The sequence below is a fragment of the Diadema setosum genome, chromosome 22 (genome assembly GCF_964275005.1).
Source record: "Diadema setosum chromosome 22, eeDiaSeto1, whole genome shotgun sequence".
NCBI lineage: Eukaryota > Metazoa > Echinodermata > Echinoidea > Diadematoida > Diadematidae > Diadema > Diadema setosum.
In genome coordinates, this window is record NC_092706.1 from 9,131,380 (window position 1) to 9,152,009 (window position 20,630).

Sequence of the window (20,630 nt, forward strand, 5' to 3'; positions counted from 1 at the left end):
GACCAACCGCTATACAAAGAAGAGTACTGTCTTCTGTATGTTCACAGGTGTTCTGTTGTAAACGCGGTGCGCTTAGTCTTTATTCAAGGCAGCGAAGGGAATATCCAAGGGTTATGATATCCACGGCGCTTAGTCTAATATTCAAGACGGCGAAGGGAATATCCAAAGCTTATAAAACAGTGTATATCCCTTTATCTAAAAACAACAACAACAACAAAGCAATTATTTATCATTTTCCGCTGAAAACGCTACGGTGAAAACGCTAATACCATGCCAATGTCGCTTTATTTCCATTCAAACAATGAAATATTATGCAAAAACAATGTACCGGTACACTACAATACATTATAATTGATAAAGTTGTAAATGAACAGAGTGATTTTTGTTTATAACCCGTTCCTTACGGGAACCTGGTTTACCAGGTTCCCGTGGGAGCAACTGATCTACGGCCAAAATGAAGACAAGGGTGCCTGTTTCAGTGGCCTAAATTCATGTTTCTTTGTGTTAAAATGCTCAGAAAAGTGGGTTTGATTAAAAGATCGGAGTTTACTCTATCAGGATTTGTTCTCCTTCTGTTTGGAAAAAGCGTGTTTTACAGTATTATGTACCTTTTCGTAATTTAGTTTTTTGCTTGTTCTGCTGTAAACTCGTACGAACATGTACATAGAGGTTAAGACTGAGATCAATTAGAAATGCGGATTCGCTGACCCCAGTCACCTCATTCAGGTACCTGGTTTTGTGTAGAGCAAAAGATTCTGAGAGCTCATCAGCGCACGCTCTATTCATACCTCGCACCCGATCGATATTTCCATTGTTTACTGGCACATGTAGTTGACCGTGGAAAGGGGGACACAATGAACCGCTTGACTGCCTTCACACAGGTGGATTACCAACCTGTCTGCCCCTTTGGCGACGGGCAAAAAGAATCTCGTTTGAGGGCATAAAAAGGCACTCAGAGAATTGCGGAAGGAACGGGATAATTGATGTATTTGTTGAGAGGGTGGTATAAAAACAGTATAGATAATCCCTTTTATTAGGAACTTTAGATATGATAACGGTACATTGTTCTAGATAAAGACTAAGCGCATTGCACCGCGTGACAGCTGTGGACATCATAACCCTTTGGATATTCCCTTCGCTGCCTTGAATAAAGACTAAGCGCATCGCGTTTACAACAGAACACCTATGGACATACAGAAGGCAGTGCTCTTCTTTGTATAGCGGTTAGTTTCGATTCAGAAGTATAGGGATATAAAAACGAAACCAAATTGGTTAAAAATTCATTTATTATGACTAAGCTATATTTGGAAATGCTATCATAGCTTGATAAGCGTATCTATGTCCGACAAACAAAATGACACCAAAAAGGTTTTGCCACCTCGAGTGGTACCAACAACCCATTTTTCGGGTCTTGGCCCATGGACTATAGGTATTGGTACTTGCTAAACGAATCTCCTTTAGTTTCCATTGACAACAATATGGGAGGAGAATGGAAGCGATCAAGGCCCTCGCTAAAAGACGCTTGTTGTAATACGCATTGCGTGCCTTTCTTTCTTTCTTTCTACTGTTTCCTATTGTTTGTGAGTTAAAAACTTGCGGCAACTAAGTCACCGCAGCCGACACACAACGCTTACCGACTCATTCATGCGGCGGCAGCGGCACGGACACAAACGCACTTCAGTTTACATTCGGGCTGCCGTATTGGTTAGAATAGTTAATGATAGACCTGTCCTGCGATTGGGTCATTATCTTACACATCCAAGCTATGCCGTATACGGTAGTGCGTGCGATTGAGCGTAAACGCCGTCGCTAAGCAGGACTGTTGTATTGTTTCGTCTATAGTGAAAGAAACAGGTTGTTAGCTTGAACATAGCCCGAACTTTAAGAGCGATTTTCTCCGTTATTTAGAAAATGGACTGACATCATATAAGCGTAGATGATATTCGTTTCTATGATCCATAGGGATGTCCAAATGAGTTGTATTACATATCAGTGTAAAGCTTAGTGTCTGTAGAATTCACATATAGGCATAACTACGATCTCATTTTTTTGCGACTTTTGACTCATTCCGACGGAGCGCATCACGTGTGTGGCGCTCCGACAAAATGAGTCATAAGTCGCACGGCGAGTTTTCCCGTAATGAGCCGCAAATGAAGGGGAAGCAGTGCTCGGGTCGAAATTTTTTTTATACGGATTTTGATTCCTTGATGTTTTATCTGTTTGTACAGAAAATTTCAGCGTGTAAAAATGAGTACAAGTGTCCCAAATCACAGTTTTTCTGAGACAATTTTTTTTCGGTTACATTTTTTTCGAACCCTCGCCTTTGCGTTGCGTTTCGCACCTATTGTTCTTGCCCGATTGAGACTCCACCTCCGTTTCTAGGGTGTATGTTAATGCTCTTGACCCCATTGAAGACAAAACAAAGCATGGTGCGCGCGGCGGTCAAGCGGTGAGGGCTTTAGAATTACGCAATAATAGTGAGCTGACCAAGGCTATCGATTGCATGACCAGCGAGTTTCGTTTGATACATGCCCTCCATATTTCATGAAGTGGTGATTGATGTGACGCACAAATCGCGCTGAAAAAAATAATTCCAACGAACGATCACGCAGAATTTATAATACTTTATCTATGAGCTAATACAATGATCATAATAATCGAACTTGAAACCTCTGTATGCGAGTGTGTACTTTTACAACGGTTACTAATTGGCCTCATTAATGAATTCATTCAAATAATCATAACTTTCTTTCCCTGGAATGTGCCTTGCTGTTTAAAGTTCATCTCTGGAGATATAGTAGGGCCTATAAGTTGTCAATTAAATGTATTCTCGTTTTTATTAAGTCGACAATTCGTGTGATAATTCGCCAAATTTATGTAATGCATACTATTGTTTCCCTGGTTAATAAAACTTATTGCCCTATTTCTTATGATGGTTTGGGCCGCGACGGCATGGAGAGAAATCGGAAGATAAACATTATTAATGCCCAAATACAGTGTAGGTCGTGTTCCCTTTTGAGGATATTCTGACTCTTGTCATCTGTGTATTTTTTTTAGAGGTAGGACCTATCTGAGAAAGGGACAGAAAGCTGTGTCGCTACTGAAAAGTGTGCTTCTTCATTTTGTTTTGTTTTTTAATCAGAATGTTTGTAATGATAGCTGTTTGTCGTGTATTGCGTGTAGCTGACATGTGAGAGGTCAAGTCTGCAAAGAATTTGGCTAACAGCTTTGCGAAGTAGCAGCGCTAATTGCCCATTGAATTGCGTATTCTGAGGAATTTCAAATGAAAGAACTCGGACGACACTGTTCACGCCTTGTATCCGAGTAAACCCTGCATCAACGAAGCCTTAAACAATGAAAGGTAAACTTCCTGCTATCAAGGGGTGGATAAAGACGCAACCAGTATTCTTTCTTCGCCATTGATAGCAGAATCAGTGTTGGAGGATCGGCATGTCTGCTAATTTGTAAAAGAATTTTTCAGTTCCCTTTTGTCTTCAGAACCACAGTCAGGGACGCCTACAAGCTCCTACAAGCTGTCGTTACTATCTTAAAACGTGAATTTTATGAAAGGTTAAAAGTGATCGCGGAATCAGTTCTTCTGCGTGACACATGCAGGCTTTTATAATAGCATACCAAGCTTAAATCGTTTACCTGTATAGAAAGGGCGGGGATACACACTTATCGCAATTATCCGGATTTGAGAGTAATACACTCTACTACTTTTCTTCATCTTTCCCTCAACAAAGACCATGGTAATTCAAAACAAACAAACAAACTAACTAACTAACTAACAAACAAGCAGTTGCATTATATCAGAACGTATACAAATTTTTGTGTTTCATGTATGTATAGGTCATCTCTTGATGTATAGTACGCATTTGTTGTCGTTTTTACAGTGTTTCCTAAGAAATGCCTATAGCGAAAACCCAACACAACTTTTATCAAGGAGGAAAGGGAACTTACATTTAAATATAACATAGTTTACAGAAATCAGACATGTAAATAAGGCAATCATATACATCCGCACGGCCGATTATAATCTCTTACTTTGATTATCAAACATGATCGCCGGCATTTACGTGCTTTTTTCTAACTTTTTGAACTTTGCCTCATTTTCTCTTTTTTTTTTTAAACAACTGCTCGAAACATTTAAAAATCGTAACACAGTCTGCTAACCCACAACATGATATTCCATTTGATTCGGAATTTGATTTGGAATCTCGAGCGATGATACACGGCATTTTGTTTGTTGGTTTTCGTCTCATCGCTCAAAAGAATTTTGACTACGATTACAGAGGTATCATCTACAAGACATAACTGATAGTTTACAGTAGTGATCATCAATTCAGTAAGGATTAGTCAAGTCATGAATTCACTTTACCCATCATGTCTTTTCGAACTACGACATTGTTTGGGTAACCGCGCCTTTTTGTTCTCATATAGTTCAAACTAATTCTTGACATAATCAAAACAAATAATTTTCTTTATATAATTTCTCAAAATACTCGAAAGATGGCCTAAGTCAAAACTTTCTACAAAGATTGCATACGGCAATCTTTACTAGCCTCAACAAGTTTTCTAGAGCTATCAGGGTTATTACATTATCAAGCAAAAATTTAAGTATTTAGGGATTAGGATTTGCGCAGACGACTAACAGTGCTATATATAGCGATCGTTCGCAACAGAGACAATCCTCTTCATTAGATATACAATGTAATTCTGTCTTCATGAATTGAAAGAGAAACGAAAAGAAGTCAACTTTTTAACTTCATGTAGCTTTCTCACCAATTGAACTTGATTTGATCCGCCATGCATGATATTGCTGTGTGTTCTATTAATTCTATTAAATTATTTAATCGGCGTGCTTGTTTTTTATGCAGAATATCACAAGTAAGTTTAATTCATTGAAGTTCATAATGTTTGTACATATGGCGTGTTCGTAGTTTCGTATTTTCATTTTTATAATATATCATTTGTCCATTATCTGATTCTGACCACGAAAATATGGTGACTGTTTAAATGCGGAGCATGTACTGGAAGAATGTAATGTCTCCTGTCAGTATAGACAAACAAATTTCTAGTCTATCCCCGCTTTAAATGGAAATGAAAAAAAAAAAAAAACACAAGTTCGACTTTCAGTAGATTTCAACCGTTTTGTAAAGTGCCTGATTCATGTAATGGACACAATTCTTTAGCACATAAGCAATCACACAACTTTCGGGAATAGATGTATGTCTTAATGATTGTATCTCATGGAAGAAAACTCGTCTCCTTGCCTGAATTTTAGCTTCTTCCTGTTCAAGCTTGCGTGAAAGAAAATAGTTGAACATCAATCGCAATCATTAAGAGAGGCACATCCTTAAAAATAAGCACAGGAGTACTGTTTTCTGTATGTTCCGTAGAGCTGTAAAATGCAGCTCTGATGTGCACAGGTATTCTGTTGTAAACGCGGTGCGCTTAGTCTTTATTCTAGACGGCGAAGGGAATATCCAAAGCTTATGATACAGTGTATATCCTTTTATCTAAAAACAACAACAACAACAACAACCAAAAAAAAAAAGATTCCTCTTGAATTTTACCGTATTTTGCAATTATCTATCATTTTCCGGCAAAAACGCTAGTGTGAAAACGCTAACACCACGCCGATGTCGCTTTATTTTCATCCAACAAAAAAGGATAATGCAAAAACAATGGACCGGTACACTACAATACATTATAATGAATAATATTGTAGATAAACAGAGTGATTTTTGTTTAAAATTGATTTATTTGTTTAGAGGGTAGTATAAAATAGTACAGATAATCCCTTATATGAGGAACTTTAGATATGATAACGGTACATTGGTCCAGATAAAGACTAAGCGCACCGCGTGACAGCTGTGGACATCATAACCCTTTGGATATTCCCTTCGCTGCCTTGAATAAAGACTAAGCGCATCGCGTTTACAACAGAACACCTGTGGACGTACGGAAGACAATGCTCTTCTTTTTATAGCGGTTAGTTTCGATTCAGAAGTAAAGGGATATAAAAACGAGAACAAATTGGTTAAAAAAAAATCATTTTTTATGACTAAGCTACTCATTTGGAAATGCTATCATAGCTTGATAAGCATATCTCTGCCCGACAAACAAACTGACACCAAAAAGGTTTTGCCACCTCAGGTGGTACCAACAACCCATTTTTCGGGTCTTGGCCCATGGACTATAAATTGAAGTGTGTTCATGCTACATTTGAAGGGATAGCATATAGCGAAGGGAAAACAAACCTGAATGGCCATCTTCAGGAAGCTATTTTTTGTTGGCGATTATGAATTACTTAACTATGAAATTGAAATAAAAACATACAGAAAAACGACTGCAAAATCTTTGCATAATGTGCCATTATTTATAATCAAGTTTCCATTACTTTTCTTTTATGATACAATTCCTTCGATTAGTGCTCCTTTATTCTTTCCCATTACATTTCATCACTTTCCTTTCCGGCTATCCACTTCATTCCCGCCTACAAACGTATACAGATATTTTGCCCGTATATACAATCTCAAAAGATATTGCCATAACATAGATAGGCAAACCTGACCGGATGTAACATTACATTTCGATTGCTAAAGTGTGATCGGATTACCATCCATCAAAAAGAATTTAGAAGACCATCACATTTCTCTCCCCCCACCCTCTTTGATCTCTCTCCATCTCTTTCCAGTTATCCAATTCTTTGATTGAATAATATCATTAGTGAAGATCACTTCTCGATGATGCTTTGCCTGTATTATATATATATATATTATACAACAATATCTAATATATGTACATTCATCAAACAACATTTAGAAGACCAGCCTATTTTTCTCCCTCTCTCTTTCTCTCCCTTTCAATCTTTCTTCTCATCGCATAGATTCCATTGTTTCGCCTGAAGACCGGAAGACCTCATAAATATACAAATTCCACAAAACAATAGTCTTTCCGGTTAGTGATGAGTTTTCATTATAATAATATTATAAAAAATAACTTCTGTCTTATCACTATGTGAAATCTTATTTCATGTGATTCGTAATGAGCAATACTTCTTGGCAGTAGAGTCTTAAGTCAATTAGAACATTGTACATACAATTGGCAGCATTTAACCCCTACTGTTGAATCACAAATGTGCTCGTTGATCTCTTTTATTTATCCCATGGAAACCTTAAGTCATATCTGTAGGCAGACATAATGGATAATTCCAGAAAGCAAACTTCTTATACAAAAAAAAAGAAGAAACTTCTGTGTGGATGGCAGGTACCGCAATAGCATGGATTTTTTTTTCAGATTTAGTTATCATAAGTTGTCAAAGAAAGCAAGAAAGATGCAATGATTTATTTGAATATTGAAAATCCCATCAGGCTCTTGTCAACATTATGAAAGGGATAATTGCTGAAACAAAACCGAGAAACTAACTCAAATGAAAGATTGGTCTGCGAAACTCAACTTCGATGTTGCTTGAAGTTGTTTTTTTTTCTTTCTCTCATACCTATGAATGACAGTCTGATTATGTCATTTACAGGTCGTTCAAATAATCTACTTGGCCAGCAAACCGCATAGAGGATATTCTGTATAACATTCATGCACTAAGAGCCGATGGTTATTGCCTTTATGGGGTCCTATATATTCATCATGGTGAAACACAGCCTAACATATGCGAATGTTTTACGCAAGAATACTTTGAATAGACCAGGTGGCCAGAGTATCAGGTTACATTGTACCTTATTGAATAGACAGGATGTTGATATAAAGACATTCCTGGACGCGCTCGTAGAAAAGTCGGGGATTATGAGCATAATAGAGAAGTTCAAAGGCCGATTACAGACGGTCTCTTTTTTTCTGCACCGGTCCATAGAATGCATTTGCCTTCGTAGAAAGCGCTCCAAATTTGTGAAGAGTGATTCAATTTTGTGAGAGATGGACCTGTGATAACCCATCGCTTCAATTGAACACTTTGTTTAGGAGCAAGGTATTTTGGGCAATAAAAGCATGAAATGTTCTTGTCTTATCTCATGTGTATCGATGAAATCAAATGTTTTCATGCTGCTATTGAAGTGGTTTATTCACTTATCGTGCCAGCGTAATATATATATATATATATATAAAATATATATATATATATATATATATATATATATATATATATATAAGGATATATATGCATTTAGGTAGGACTACATTTTTTCATTCCATTAGACTTCGCGCACTCATGCACATTGCAGCATTTTCATATTCATAAACGATTGCAGCAAATGCTCATTTCCTTTATACATTATGCTTATTGAATGAGATTAGTTCTTCATTTCTTTCTTGTCTTTTATCGGGGGATGACTGGTACTGTCTGGTACTGTATAAACAATGAAACAAATATTGATTTACACTCATGACATAAGAGAAGAACAATTCAGCAAAATTAGCCGTCTGTTATGAGAGATTGAAGAATGCCAGGAGAAATGTTGTTTATTTCAACAAAGATATTGTCTTTTCCTTATTTTCTCAAGTGATGTAATAATTTTAGGCCTTCAAGCCTGTGTGGCTTGTGCTTGTCATACTTCTATGATCATGTCGGCTTCTTCTACAGCTGCTGGAGTATACGCGATGGCCAGCCATTTTTTGTTGTTGCTAAATTGAATTAACTTCTGCGTCGAATTCGGGAATGGTCACCTGCGACCCTGTTTGAAAAGACGCTCTCTCACATGGAGACGAATTTGAATTGTCTACGGGCATTCTAATTTGAATGCGTTTTTTTTTTGAAGTGATAGGATATAGTGAGAGGAAACTGAGATTGAATTATGAACATATTCATGGCGCTATCTTTTTTTTTCTTTTATTTTGTCGACGAGTTTGAATTACATAACTGTAAAATTAGAAAACAAACGTACACACACACACACAGAAAAAAAAATGACTATGAAATCTTCGCATAATGTTAAACCATTTTGAACACTCGAATATGCCATTTTCTCTTCCTTTGTAATACATTTGCCTCGATTCGTGCTCCTTCATTTTTATCTCATTGCATCACATTACTTTCCTTTCCAGCTATCCACTATGTCTTCTTTATTCTCATCATCTTCAATTAGTCGTCTAGATTGAATATCCTCATCGATGGTGGCGATCACTTATCCAAGATACTTTGCCCGTATTATTATGTATAGTCTAATAAGATATCACCATAACACAGATTATAGGCAAACCTAGCCGTGTATAATATTTCATTTTGTTTGCAAAAGTGTGTTAAGATTACCATTCATCGAACAAAATTTAGAAGACCAGCCTATTTTATTTTTCTCTCTCTATCTCTCAATCTTTCTTCTTATCGCATAGACTCCGTTGTTTCATAGGCAGACCAGAAGAGCTTATAAATGTTCCGTCAACTGACTTGAACATGTGTTTTATAAGATCATATAGTTGTAAGTGAATATATATATATATATATATATATATCCACCCTTTCTCATGTCTCTCTCTCTCTCTCACACACACACACACGCACACACACACACACACACACACACACATAGACAAAACAATAATCTATCCCGTTTGCGGATGACATTTATCATGTATATCATATCACAGTACACTGTGTAAGATTTAATCTCACTTGATGTGTAGCGAACAATATCTCATCCCGACATTACGGTGTATATAGGGTTGTAAGTGAATCGTGATTGCACATAAACTTTGCAACATTAAACCCGACAGGAAACCTACAAATGCGCTCGTTGATCTCCTTTATTGATCCCATGGAAACCTAAGTCATATAATTATGGTCGAAATCTGGAGGCAGTCATGATAGATAAATTCAAAAAGAAAACGTCTTTATATACAAAAAAAAGATAAATAAATAAATAAATCGTGGATTTCACAGGTTTAGTCATCATTAGTTGTCAAAGAGTGCGAGAAAGGTGCAATGATTTAATTGAATATTGAACATCCCATCAGGCTTTTGTCAACATTATAAAAATTGTTGAAACAAAACCGAGAAACCAACTCAAATGGAAGATTAGTTCGCGAAACTCAACTTCGATGTTGCTTGAAGTTGTTGATTGTTTTTCTGTCATACTTATGAATGACAGCCTGCTTATAAGATCGTTAAAAGAATCTATATACATGTACTTGACCAACGAACCAAATGGAGGATCCCTGTATAGCATTCATACAACGCAAGAGCCGATAATTATTGCTACTATGGGGTCCTATATATTCATCATGGTGAAACACAGCCTAACATAATTACGCGCGTGTATTACGCAAGAATACTTTGAATAGACCAGGTGGCCAGAGTATCAGGTTACATTGTACCTCCATGAATAGTCAGAATGTTGATACAAAAACATCCCTGGACGCGCTCGTAGCCGCCATCTGAAAAGTCGGGGATTATGACATAATAGAGATGTTCAAAGGCCGATTACAGACAGCCAGTTTTTTCTGCACCGGTCCATCGAATACATTATAATGAGGTGCTTCGTATGTATTATGTAACCTTTTTTACGGACCCCAATGATTTAATGGTTGTTGGGAATCGAATGTGCAAGTTCTCATGTGGTTGTTACCAACATTTATCATAGCATTTATACTTCGACAATGACATACGCTGCAATAAAGCGAGAAGCAAGACATATGGCAGAAGTTTTTTGTTCTTTTCTATCTCTTTCTCTCATACGCTTAGCATTCACGGGAAATTGTGTATAAAAATTACGATGTTTGATATTTTGATGCTTGCAGCATTTTCAAAGAAACCTTGGGATAACTAGACCGGTGGTGTAATGTAAAACATTTTCTTGAATAAAGAAACGATTCAATCAATATCTAATTTATGTATATGTATATATATATATATATATATAATATATATATATATAAATGTATGTTTATATTTCTTAATCTATGTATATGTATATAATATATTTTGCCAAGATTACAAACCTATCGAGACGGAAACTGTTAATATACCGACCTATCCTGCAGCGACGATGTTTTTTTTTTTTTTAATCTCCTGCTTACGACAATGTGTAAGCTCTACATATATTTCAAAGCTTTCGGGGAATATCAGAAAGAACAAAGAATGTGTGGGTGTGTGTGTTTTTTTTTTTAAGAGAGGCAAAAATAGTAAAAATACTAATACACCATACTGATAATGTAACAATATGGAACATCTACAATGTACATTTATTATTACCTTTTGAGTGATCATCAACATCATCATCATCATCAACAACAAATGGTTCCCTTGATGTAATTATATATACAATAGCTTTTCTCTGTTGTTGTTAATTGTCATTATTACCATAATTATTTCTACACTGTTCAAGTTATCGAGTGATAAAGACACACATACAACCACACAATTTTTCTAATTTCTTTGCAAGGAGAGATACATGTACACACGGTGATGGTACTCCATATTCTTAGAAAGATTGCAAGTGATCTCTGCAATGTAGAAAATCGTCCATTTTTGGACAGGCATGAGTGTTTACATGTAATACGCAGTTGCACAGACTTGTAAGGGCTTTCATTGAACATTGTACAGTGTGTACATCGTTTCGTCTTCTCGCGATCGCTTGCAGGCACACAGGCATGGGCACGGATCCACAGACATGGACACGCAGGCGCACACATAGTCATGAGCACACACTTACAAAGGGGATATTATTATTTACAATGCATGCACGCACGGCCTCCAATGGATTCGCACGCAGGATGCTAGTCCACTGCCTAGACTGCCTTCGTATACCGCCAATGAGGGCGTATGAGAGAGTGAAAAAAAAAAGATAGGAGTCCCGTGTCGGGACTAGCAGGATGCTAGATTCGCACGGACTCGCACGGTAGCGTGCCAGCACCACGCACGGTACCGTGCCAACACCTCGCACGGTAGCGTGCCAGATGGTCCGCACTCGACGGTGGCACGCAGCCGCACGGAGGCGCACTGACTGGCACGCAGCCGCACGGAGGCGCACGAGGTCGCACGGGGTCGCACGGGGGCGTACAGAAGCGCACGCACCCGCACGAGGCCGTATGAAATGGTACGGAGCAGCACGCACCCGTGCGAAACCGCACGCAGCCGCACGAAGCAGCCCCGTGCGCAGTGCGTGCGGGAGTAACATAACTTAATGGTCTGACTGTATCACTCTCAAAATCACTCACATACAAGTGTGATAGAAGAAATGCTATATATACAAGTTTTGCCTTCATCCTTCTTTAATGTGGAATAAAAAACAAATTAAAAAAATCTCTGACATTATAAACAGTTTACATCAAGATCAATATATGATCTCCTTGAAAAATGCATTCAATCCAAAACATAATAATTATATCTCCCCTATGTCACAGCATTGTAGCAAAATTTAACAACAGCCACATTACCAAAACTTTCAATAATTATAATGTTATGTACTTCTACACTTACTGGGCTTCATGCACACTTCCCTGATTTCCACAAAATGTCTGAAAAACTAACTGCCAGTGAATACAGACTACTCGATCCCTTTAATCCTACAGTTTGAACTTACATTTGTGAGATTGAGACACTGTCACACAAAATTAAGTTGTACAACTATCAAATGCAATAAAACTGTATATGCTCAATTGAAAAAAAAAAAAAAAAATGCTTGGCTAGTTGTGTAGGTACCCAAGCATAATTATGAAGAGGGTTCAAGAGTCTTCAGTTTGGCTCATAGCCTTAAAAATATTGTACCTTCCTATAAAGCTCAAACACCACAAACTAAAGTACTGTATCTGTATCACACAGGCAAAGGGTTACAACAAAATTAAGGTCCAACTATGGAAACAGAAAAATACACTCGCCTAAGACAATGCACATGCACTTAAGTGTGCTGAGTGACACATGGGATCTCACCTTTGTCGTCATAGTGGATTGTGATGTCATGAGGAAAACTATGGAGGATGTCCTCCATGTTGACTGATATGGAACTCATTTCTTTCAGACTGAAATTCTGGCACGTTGACTCCAGTTCTCGAAGGAGCTGTTCAGAGGAAAGACATACATTGTACCAGTAAAAGAAATAGCATTTAATGAAAAGAGTCTACTGCACTATACAAATAACTGTTTGACAGCCTCGCTTGCATTGCAATTGCAACCAGAGTATACCAATTTATATTGCTTCATACCCATTTTGTATTTATATACCTCTACACACAAAAATTTATGCAATGTACCACATGACCAGATACACGTACCTTCCCAGGACAGACACAAAATGTACAGTTTGTAAGTAACATGTGCATGCTAATTTCTCTCCTAAATACAATGTATTATCTCAATCGGGTGATGGCATCCACATGTATTATTGCATACATTTGATACTTTATGTAATCACAAAGGTTTGATTTTCATGCTGAGGACAGCCACTTCCAAGTTAGAAGACCGAGCTGTTAAAGTTGTCACAATTACCCTTACAGATGTTGTTTAAACAATTTGGATGCAGTTTCCATGTCAATGATCAGCAGGCTTGCTTTTTCTGCTATCGTGCATTCATTTACTCATTGAAAAGTACAGGTACAACAATCTAGACAATCACATTTACAGATTTATGACCAAAAAAATAAAAGTTATACAAAAAAAAAACTGAGAAGACAACATGAGGATGACTATAGAACATGAAGGATAGAAAAAAATATGTGCACGTTTGTATAATCATCAGACAAGCAGGGAGGTGGAACTACTTTATTCCACCTCCCTGAGACAAGGGGTCAAAATAAAGCACAAAAACTGTGAAATAATTTGCACCAAATCATTTAATATCAGTACTGGCCCCTGGTAAGTGGGGAAACCCCAAATTTAAAAAAGGGATTCTCCCCAGGCCTGTTTAAAAGCTGTTTTAGTTCCCGGTCTTTCACCTTTGGAGATAGAAGTCCTTCAAGGTTTTGCAGAGCTCCCTCTGCTATCTGCTGTGAGATTGTCACCAGAGCCTGAATAGAGAAGAAATAAATCAGACACCATGTACACGCATGCAAAAAAAAAAAAAAAAAAAAAAAAATGATGAACATCACCCCATTTGTTCGTATTGTAAGATGCAAAGGAAAAAAAAAAAAAGGTGTGGAAGGTATGAAAACACATCTTAAGCATGCAAAGAAGAGCAATGCAAGGCTTCCTACCAACCACTAACAGCAACCCGGAAGTGTTAATGTTACAGTGTACTGTTAGTATTGTTTGGCATCACTGTTTATTACATCCTGGTGAAAACGTAACATGTACATGTACATGTATTTTGCAACCAATGTTCCACATTATTTATAAATTCAAATCTATTGCTATTTCAATTCAATACCTGTCCCCCTGTGTCTGAAGATTCTTTCTGTATCATCACTGCTTGCTTTCAATTGTGAAATTCCAAATAGCCCACTCTGCACTTCTTTTGCAGGATCCTTGTCCTTCATTAATTTTGTAATTTTGTTAGAGGAAAATAATACTCATGCATTTGTAAAAGAATAAATATTTTATCATTTGGCATCTGTGAAACTAAGGTAAGACCGAGATCCTTGGACCTTGCTTTTGAACACCCAGAACGATTGATTCACAAAACTATCTGAAATTGTAGGGTAGAGACTAGAGTCTAGTACACTGGGATATGGATGGGGCAAGGGTTGGAGATGGGGTGGATTTAAGGTGTTATGCCATGGATACTATCAAATTAAGATCAGAGAGTCCTGCTGGGTTGCTGGTTATAGTTTCCAAATCACATTATAAATTTACATGTATATGTAAATGAGACAAATGTAATAATTGTACGTCACTACAGCTACATTGTAAATTATATGCTATCTAGATAGAATCTATCTAGGCTAGCTAGAGGTCACCCCAACACACTACACATACCAAGTTACTAGTTACAGCGCCCCGCGCTGGGGTTATTAAGGTAGACTAGTAACGTTGGAAAAGAAGCTAGTAGAGTCTAGTAGTACTCCATCCAACTGTTACAATCTGTGAACTCTAATAAAAGGAGGTGGGTTGGGCTGAAATTTTCTGTAAATTAGGGAACAATCCTAATGTCATAATGATAGCATATACACTGATTATATTGGAGACTTTTCCAAACTTTTAACTGCCAACAGGAAAGGGTTCATAAATTACCTGTGAAGCACCTCTTGTGAATTCGTCTATCGTGAAATCGGGATCAAAATATGAACGAATCATCCAGAAGAATATTTTGTTCCTAATAACCTTAATTGGATTGGGTATCGCCACAAAAACCGGTTTGACTTTTCCCGCGCTACTGTCGCCATCATTCTGGCCGGTACTGAAGTGCCTTCGATTTTGATGCAGTCTTAAATCACAGCCGAAGCAAGCTCTAACGTTAACGTTTATTCCTGTGACTGTCGATGATACAGCATCTACAGGATTGGAGAGATTTCCCCACGGTCCCACGCGTTCAGTTCTGTGTTGTCCTTGTTTCTGTGGTTTCGCCACAAAGACAGAAAATGTTCTTCTTCCACATGGTTTCACATCTACAAATGCAGCATTCGATGACGCAAAGTAGGTCCTCAATACGTGTGTTCTCTGCATCTTTCGGAAACAACGTTATCACTCAGATTACTTGAAGTCGTTCAGTTCTGCGAGGTCAGCGTTCTTCGTTCACCTACAAACGACGGACTTACACAAGCTCCTAAACGCCATAACACCGTACCGTCCCGCACCGCGCACAGCCCTACGCGATCGCCCGCCGCGCTCCCGCTGCCGCTGCTGACGATGCACCCATTACAAGCCTGCCCGGTGCGGTGGGCGAACGTGTGCAGAGAAGTAACGTTGAGGGCAGCAATAAGTACTCGCTTCTTTGAAATCATTTTTTTTTTTTTTGTCGAACAACAATGGAAAACACGAATAACGTAGAGAGCACAAGACAGAAAATAGCAATTACCACAGCTATACATTGTCCAGGACAAGACGTTCAAGATGAATACTCAAGGTACAGTTATATGCAGGAGAATTATTGACCCAGACCAAACGAAAATTTAAACAACAAAGCAACAGAAAAAATGATTCTCATAGCCAAACATCGGCAGGAAGCGAATACTGGACGAGATTGAGGTTTGTATTTTGATATATAGGGCCTAATAATGAAATATAAATATAAAGAGAAAAGAATGTTATAAATCAAAGGTATCGTATCGTTTTTGTTGAGACCTTACTTCAGGTTTCTAACATTCTTTGGTGAGATAATGAGAAACCTTTCATGAAATATGAAAGAGCATGTAATTCCAAGAGGAATGCAACGTTCTCTGATTAAGATTGGTTTAGTAAAGGCACTTGAGGTATCCAAAACAGAGCGATCCTAATTAAAAGGTGGGACCCACCCTTCACTATTCATGATAACTTGGTTTTACTTTGCTCTTTGATGTCTCAGCCATTCCAGAAGTGATTTTCGTCTGATAAACTTTGATTTACTCTTTGACTTTACACTGCAGTGGCGGATCCAGAGGGGGTCTTTTAGAAAACAAAAATGAAAAATTCAGCATTGACTAGGTACCTGTTCTGATCCTCACACAAAATCAGTGAGTGCGATTTTTGTTGGTTTTGTGATGCATGCTCAGTAATTAGTATTGCATGATGATTATGTTGATAGGTAGACAAATCGACATTAAAAGATAATAAATCATGTGAACAGATGAATACATGAAAAATAAATTGACAACTGATAACCAATAAATTAATCAATACACAAAAGTTTAATGATAAGATATCAAGGCATCAGGTTATCACAAAGGACCGTCACATGGCGGTCTGCAGGCTGATATACAGCTGCTCCTGCAACTCTTGGGAAAATGTGAATGAATTGAAAAATATCGACACGAAAAAGAATTATTTGTAAAAGTTCCGAATCATATTCTTTCTAAGTAGTCTTTATGATCTTTACTGATAGCGCACAGTACAAACTACATTAATTGTTAAAAAGAAAAGGATAGCTGGCAGAGATGTACTAGGCGTAGAGACTTTTTGTTTCGAATGCACAGTGCAATGACCTTTTAATCCGACAAAGATGGCACTTTCACATTTGAGGGTTCTCAAAATAAATTTCCTGTTTCTTACAATCAGACAATTTATTCTAATAGGTCTATACTCTAAATGTCGATATTTTCGCGCAATTAACTTTTCGCGCAAGGCGGCGAAATATATATATATATATGTATATATAAATATATATATATATATATGTATATATATATATGTATATATAAATATATTAATTATGTATATATATGTATATATAAATATATATATATATATATATATATATATATATATATGAAGAGTTCGTTTGCAAAAACCGATAAGTCCATATTTGCCAAATTGAGATATGTGCGATTAAAGGTCAAGAAAAATAAAGAGAATAATAAGAAAATTTTTGTTTCTTTTGACCATGTCTTCAAAAAATGTACCTTTCATGTAGTGACCAATATATCTTTTAAAAGGTATTATTTTGTACTTTGTGACAGAGACCGTACTTTAAAATCTTCAAAAATGGACTTATCGGTTTTTGCGAACAAACTCTTCATATATAATGATAATTTTATATATATATATATATATATATACATATATAATTATCATTCGCGGGTTAACAAAAGTACAGCGCGAAATACGCGAAAATAATAATAAATGCACCACGAAAATCTATGCGTTTGCAGTTCCTTCTTAAGTGTCGAAAGCGCATTTTGGGGTCTATTTATTCTTTCCCTCCCTTACATTTTAGACATCTTGAGTTAAACAGGTAGATTCCTAACTCCTCTGGCACTTCACTTCCAGACCTGTGGATCAACCCTAATAGTAGGCCAGCCAAGACGATTTTTTTTACTTTGGACGGCAAAATTTGTTAATGCTAAGTTTTCCAGCTGAAAGTCTTGCAAAAATACTCAAGTTTAGCGTACGGCCGGATGTCAAGCGCGTTTTTGCCGAAAAATGCCTTTTTTAGCACAAAATTTGAAAGAATGTAAAAAATCACGATTTTTATTTTTTTACCGAAATAAGTAATGGTTGATAAGTACCTTTCAAACTAGAAATGTGTTATCTTCCATTTCAAGTTTAGAACCTGACTAATATGCATTTGAATGTAGAATTTTTACACGCACATATATGGCGCAATGAAACATAAAAACTTGATTTACTCAAAATTGTACTTTGTAAAATCTACCAATATTTCAAAGTTTTTTTAAACTACCTAAATCAATCTATTCAAAAGTTTTTATGTTTCCGAAATATGATATATATTCTGATATCTTATGCAGCAAAGAAATTACAAGATAAAGCGAAAGATAACTCGTTTTATGTTATCCTAAATGGGACGATGTATTTTTACCGGACGCGCATTTTGAATGAAAAATCGAATGTATAGCGTAAGCCCATATATATGCCGTGTAGGTATTTATCTTACATAATTGGCGAAGTCAATGGACAGGTTGGATAGCTGACTGCAAAACCCTTTGTGGCACCTTGATATGACTGAAATGTGCTTCTTCCCCACCCCCCCCCCCCCAAAAAAAAAAAAATGAAATCAGTAGTGTTGTTACCATGGCAACTGATCATCATTAGGTCACTCCTTGAAAATTTCAAATATTCATAATTGTAAAACGTACGAAAGTGTTGAAACATTTTGTGTGTGTGTGAAATATGTGTCAATCTAACTAATCTATGTTTAACAATGCAAACCTAAGAGTTATATAAAAATTGTTTACTATGTTCGGAAATGGTTGTCATGGAAACCGTGATAACAAATCATGTGTTACTGGGAAAAATTACGATACCAAATCTCCCATCCTGCATACTCACTCCTTCCCCCGAGAATGCTTTGGAATTCGTAATGCTATATAGTTTGCATTCTCAGGCCCTGAAACGGAGCCCTGCAAGGGATAGGCACGAAATCACTTTTACTTTTGTAATGTTCTAAGGCGAGGTGTTTGCATTTTATTTTGATTTATTCTCCCGCAGAAGACTTATACTAAATGTTTCTTTTATGATGGTTGATTGTTGACATGAACGTTGTTTGGAACGCACACTTAGTCGGCGACATATAAATGTTATTATGTATCCCGGATTTGTGTGAAAAAGTAAGGCAAATATCACCCTCAAAAGAGAAAATAAGAAGCGAAAAGGAAGTAGAAGTGAAATGCGTACAATGCAATAACAGCTTTATTTCCCCTTCCCATCATTAAGTCGGTTATATCATCGAGTCTATATTGCAGATTATATTAATCCTTGGCCAAGTTCTATGTCCTTGGAGCAGACATGTAACAACTTGTTTGTTTGCAATTCGATTTTTTTTCTATATTATCACAAATTTGTGAAAAAAAAATCATTTCAGTTATCACCAACACTCTAAATTCCCAGTCAACCAACAAAACGTACTACACAATGTGCACACGCCCGCAACCACCGTCTCAAACAGCGTTCACGAATGAAATACATTAAACAGTAAACGAGGCAATTTCTCTTTTTTAAAGCAATGATTTGCCATTAGCGTACATTTACTATAGCAGCACTTGACATCTATGTTGCTGGTTACCAAAATGCTGATTAGAATACCATAAACAGTAAGAACATGCTTGAATCCTGCAAAATATATATAATTATTTCTCTTCAACAGTATTTCGTTTTGAAAGGTAAAGAACCTCAGTCTCCATTTGTGGACATCTAAAAACAAACAAAAAAATCCATCTGAAAGCAATCTTCTTAAATGATTAAAAGCTTTAGAAAAGAATGAGTCCTCAGTGAAAATGTCTTTCATGAACAAATCTCTGTGATATACATCAAAAGAGTTTGAAAAACAATACAAATTGCGCTGACTACATTAACTGCATTGACAGCCTCAATTTTTTTTAATGTGACATATACTATAATGTGTCCAGCATCACAAACGTTACACCAGTTAGAAAAACAAAATGTTCTCTTTAAGCAATATTTCAATATCTCTATCTTTTTAAAAATTTGTGGTTACATATCCTAGCTAATTATGACTGTACGCTGTTGCATTGAACTTTCGTCAATGTACAACTAAATTAGAATGGTGACTGCCAAATTTTTAAAAATCTACTTTTAGTCTGACACAAGTGGTGTATTATTTTTGTGTTCTGCAGACCAGTGTGATAAGGTATCTGTACTGAATACTCGTCTCTCAATGAAGAAAAAAAAAAAAAAATCACCTCTCCAAAATGCATGGTACCGGTATTTCCCTCTAATACTTTCCAGAATACATTGCTGGGGCCCTGAATAGCTAACATATATTACAGTATTACCAACATCATGACAATTATGGCACATGTGAAAGAAAACCTGGCAAAACATACATCTTGACCAGTACATTTTCTTTTCACTACTTCTTGTACTTGGCGTTTGGATTGAAACATTTTACTTATGTTCGTTCCTTTAAGCTACATACTATTCTTTTATATCTTAAACTAGAAAAGAAAAAATATGCTCTATGCTATTTCCCTTCAGATTCACCAACTGTTACATGTACTTTGTGAAATTTTCTCTTTTTAAGCACTTCAACGTGCAGTTTTCTTTTTTTTTCTAACATGTCACATATTTTCCTCCATCTGATGACGAAAAGCAAAGTTCACTTCCCTTTTGTTGCCCCTCCCCCCCCCCCATAAAA

General features: G+C 36.8%; 1 protein-coding gene across 2 annotated transcripts in view; it reads right to left on the minus strand.

The window, feature by feature from the left end:
* The window catches only part of LOC140245376 (m-AAA protease-interacting protein 1, mitochondrial-like), a 42,724-nt gene extending 27,071 nt beyond the window's left edge, over nt 1-15,653 (minus strand). For both annotated transcript variants that reach the window (XR_011902329.1, XM_072324951.1), the window contains exons 1-3: nt 15,116-15,653; nt 13,882-13,953; nt 12,881-13,007 (exon numbers count right to left, since the gene is read on the minus strand). Coding sequence is in view for 1 of the 2 variants with exons in the window: in XM_072324951.1 (XP_072181052.1) it covers nt 12,881-13,007; nt 13,882-13,953; nt 15,116-15,547 (631 nt within the window). In the remaining variant the exon portion in view is untranslated. The remainder of the gene's footprint in view (nt 1-12,880; nt 13,008-13,881; nt 13,954-15,115) is intronic.
* Nucleotides 15,654-20,630: the final 4,977 nt, after the last annotated feature.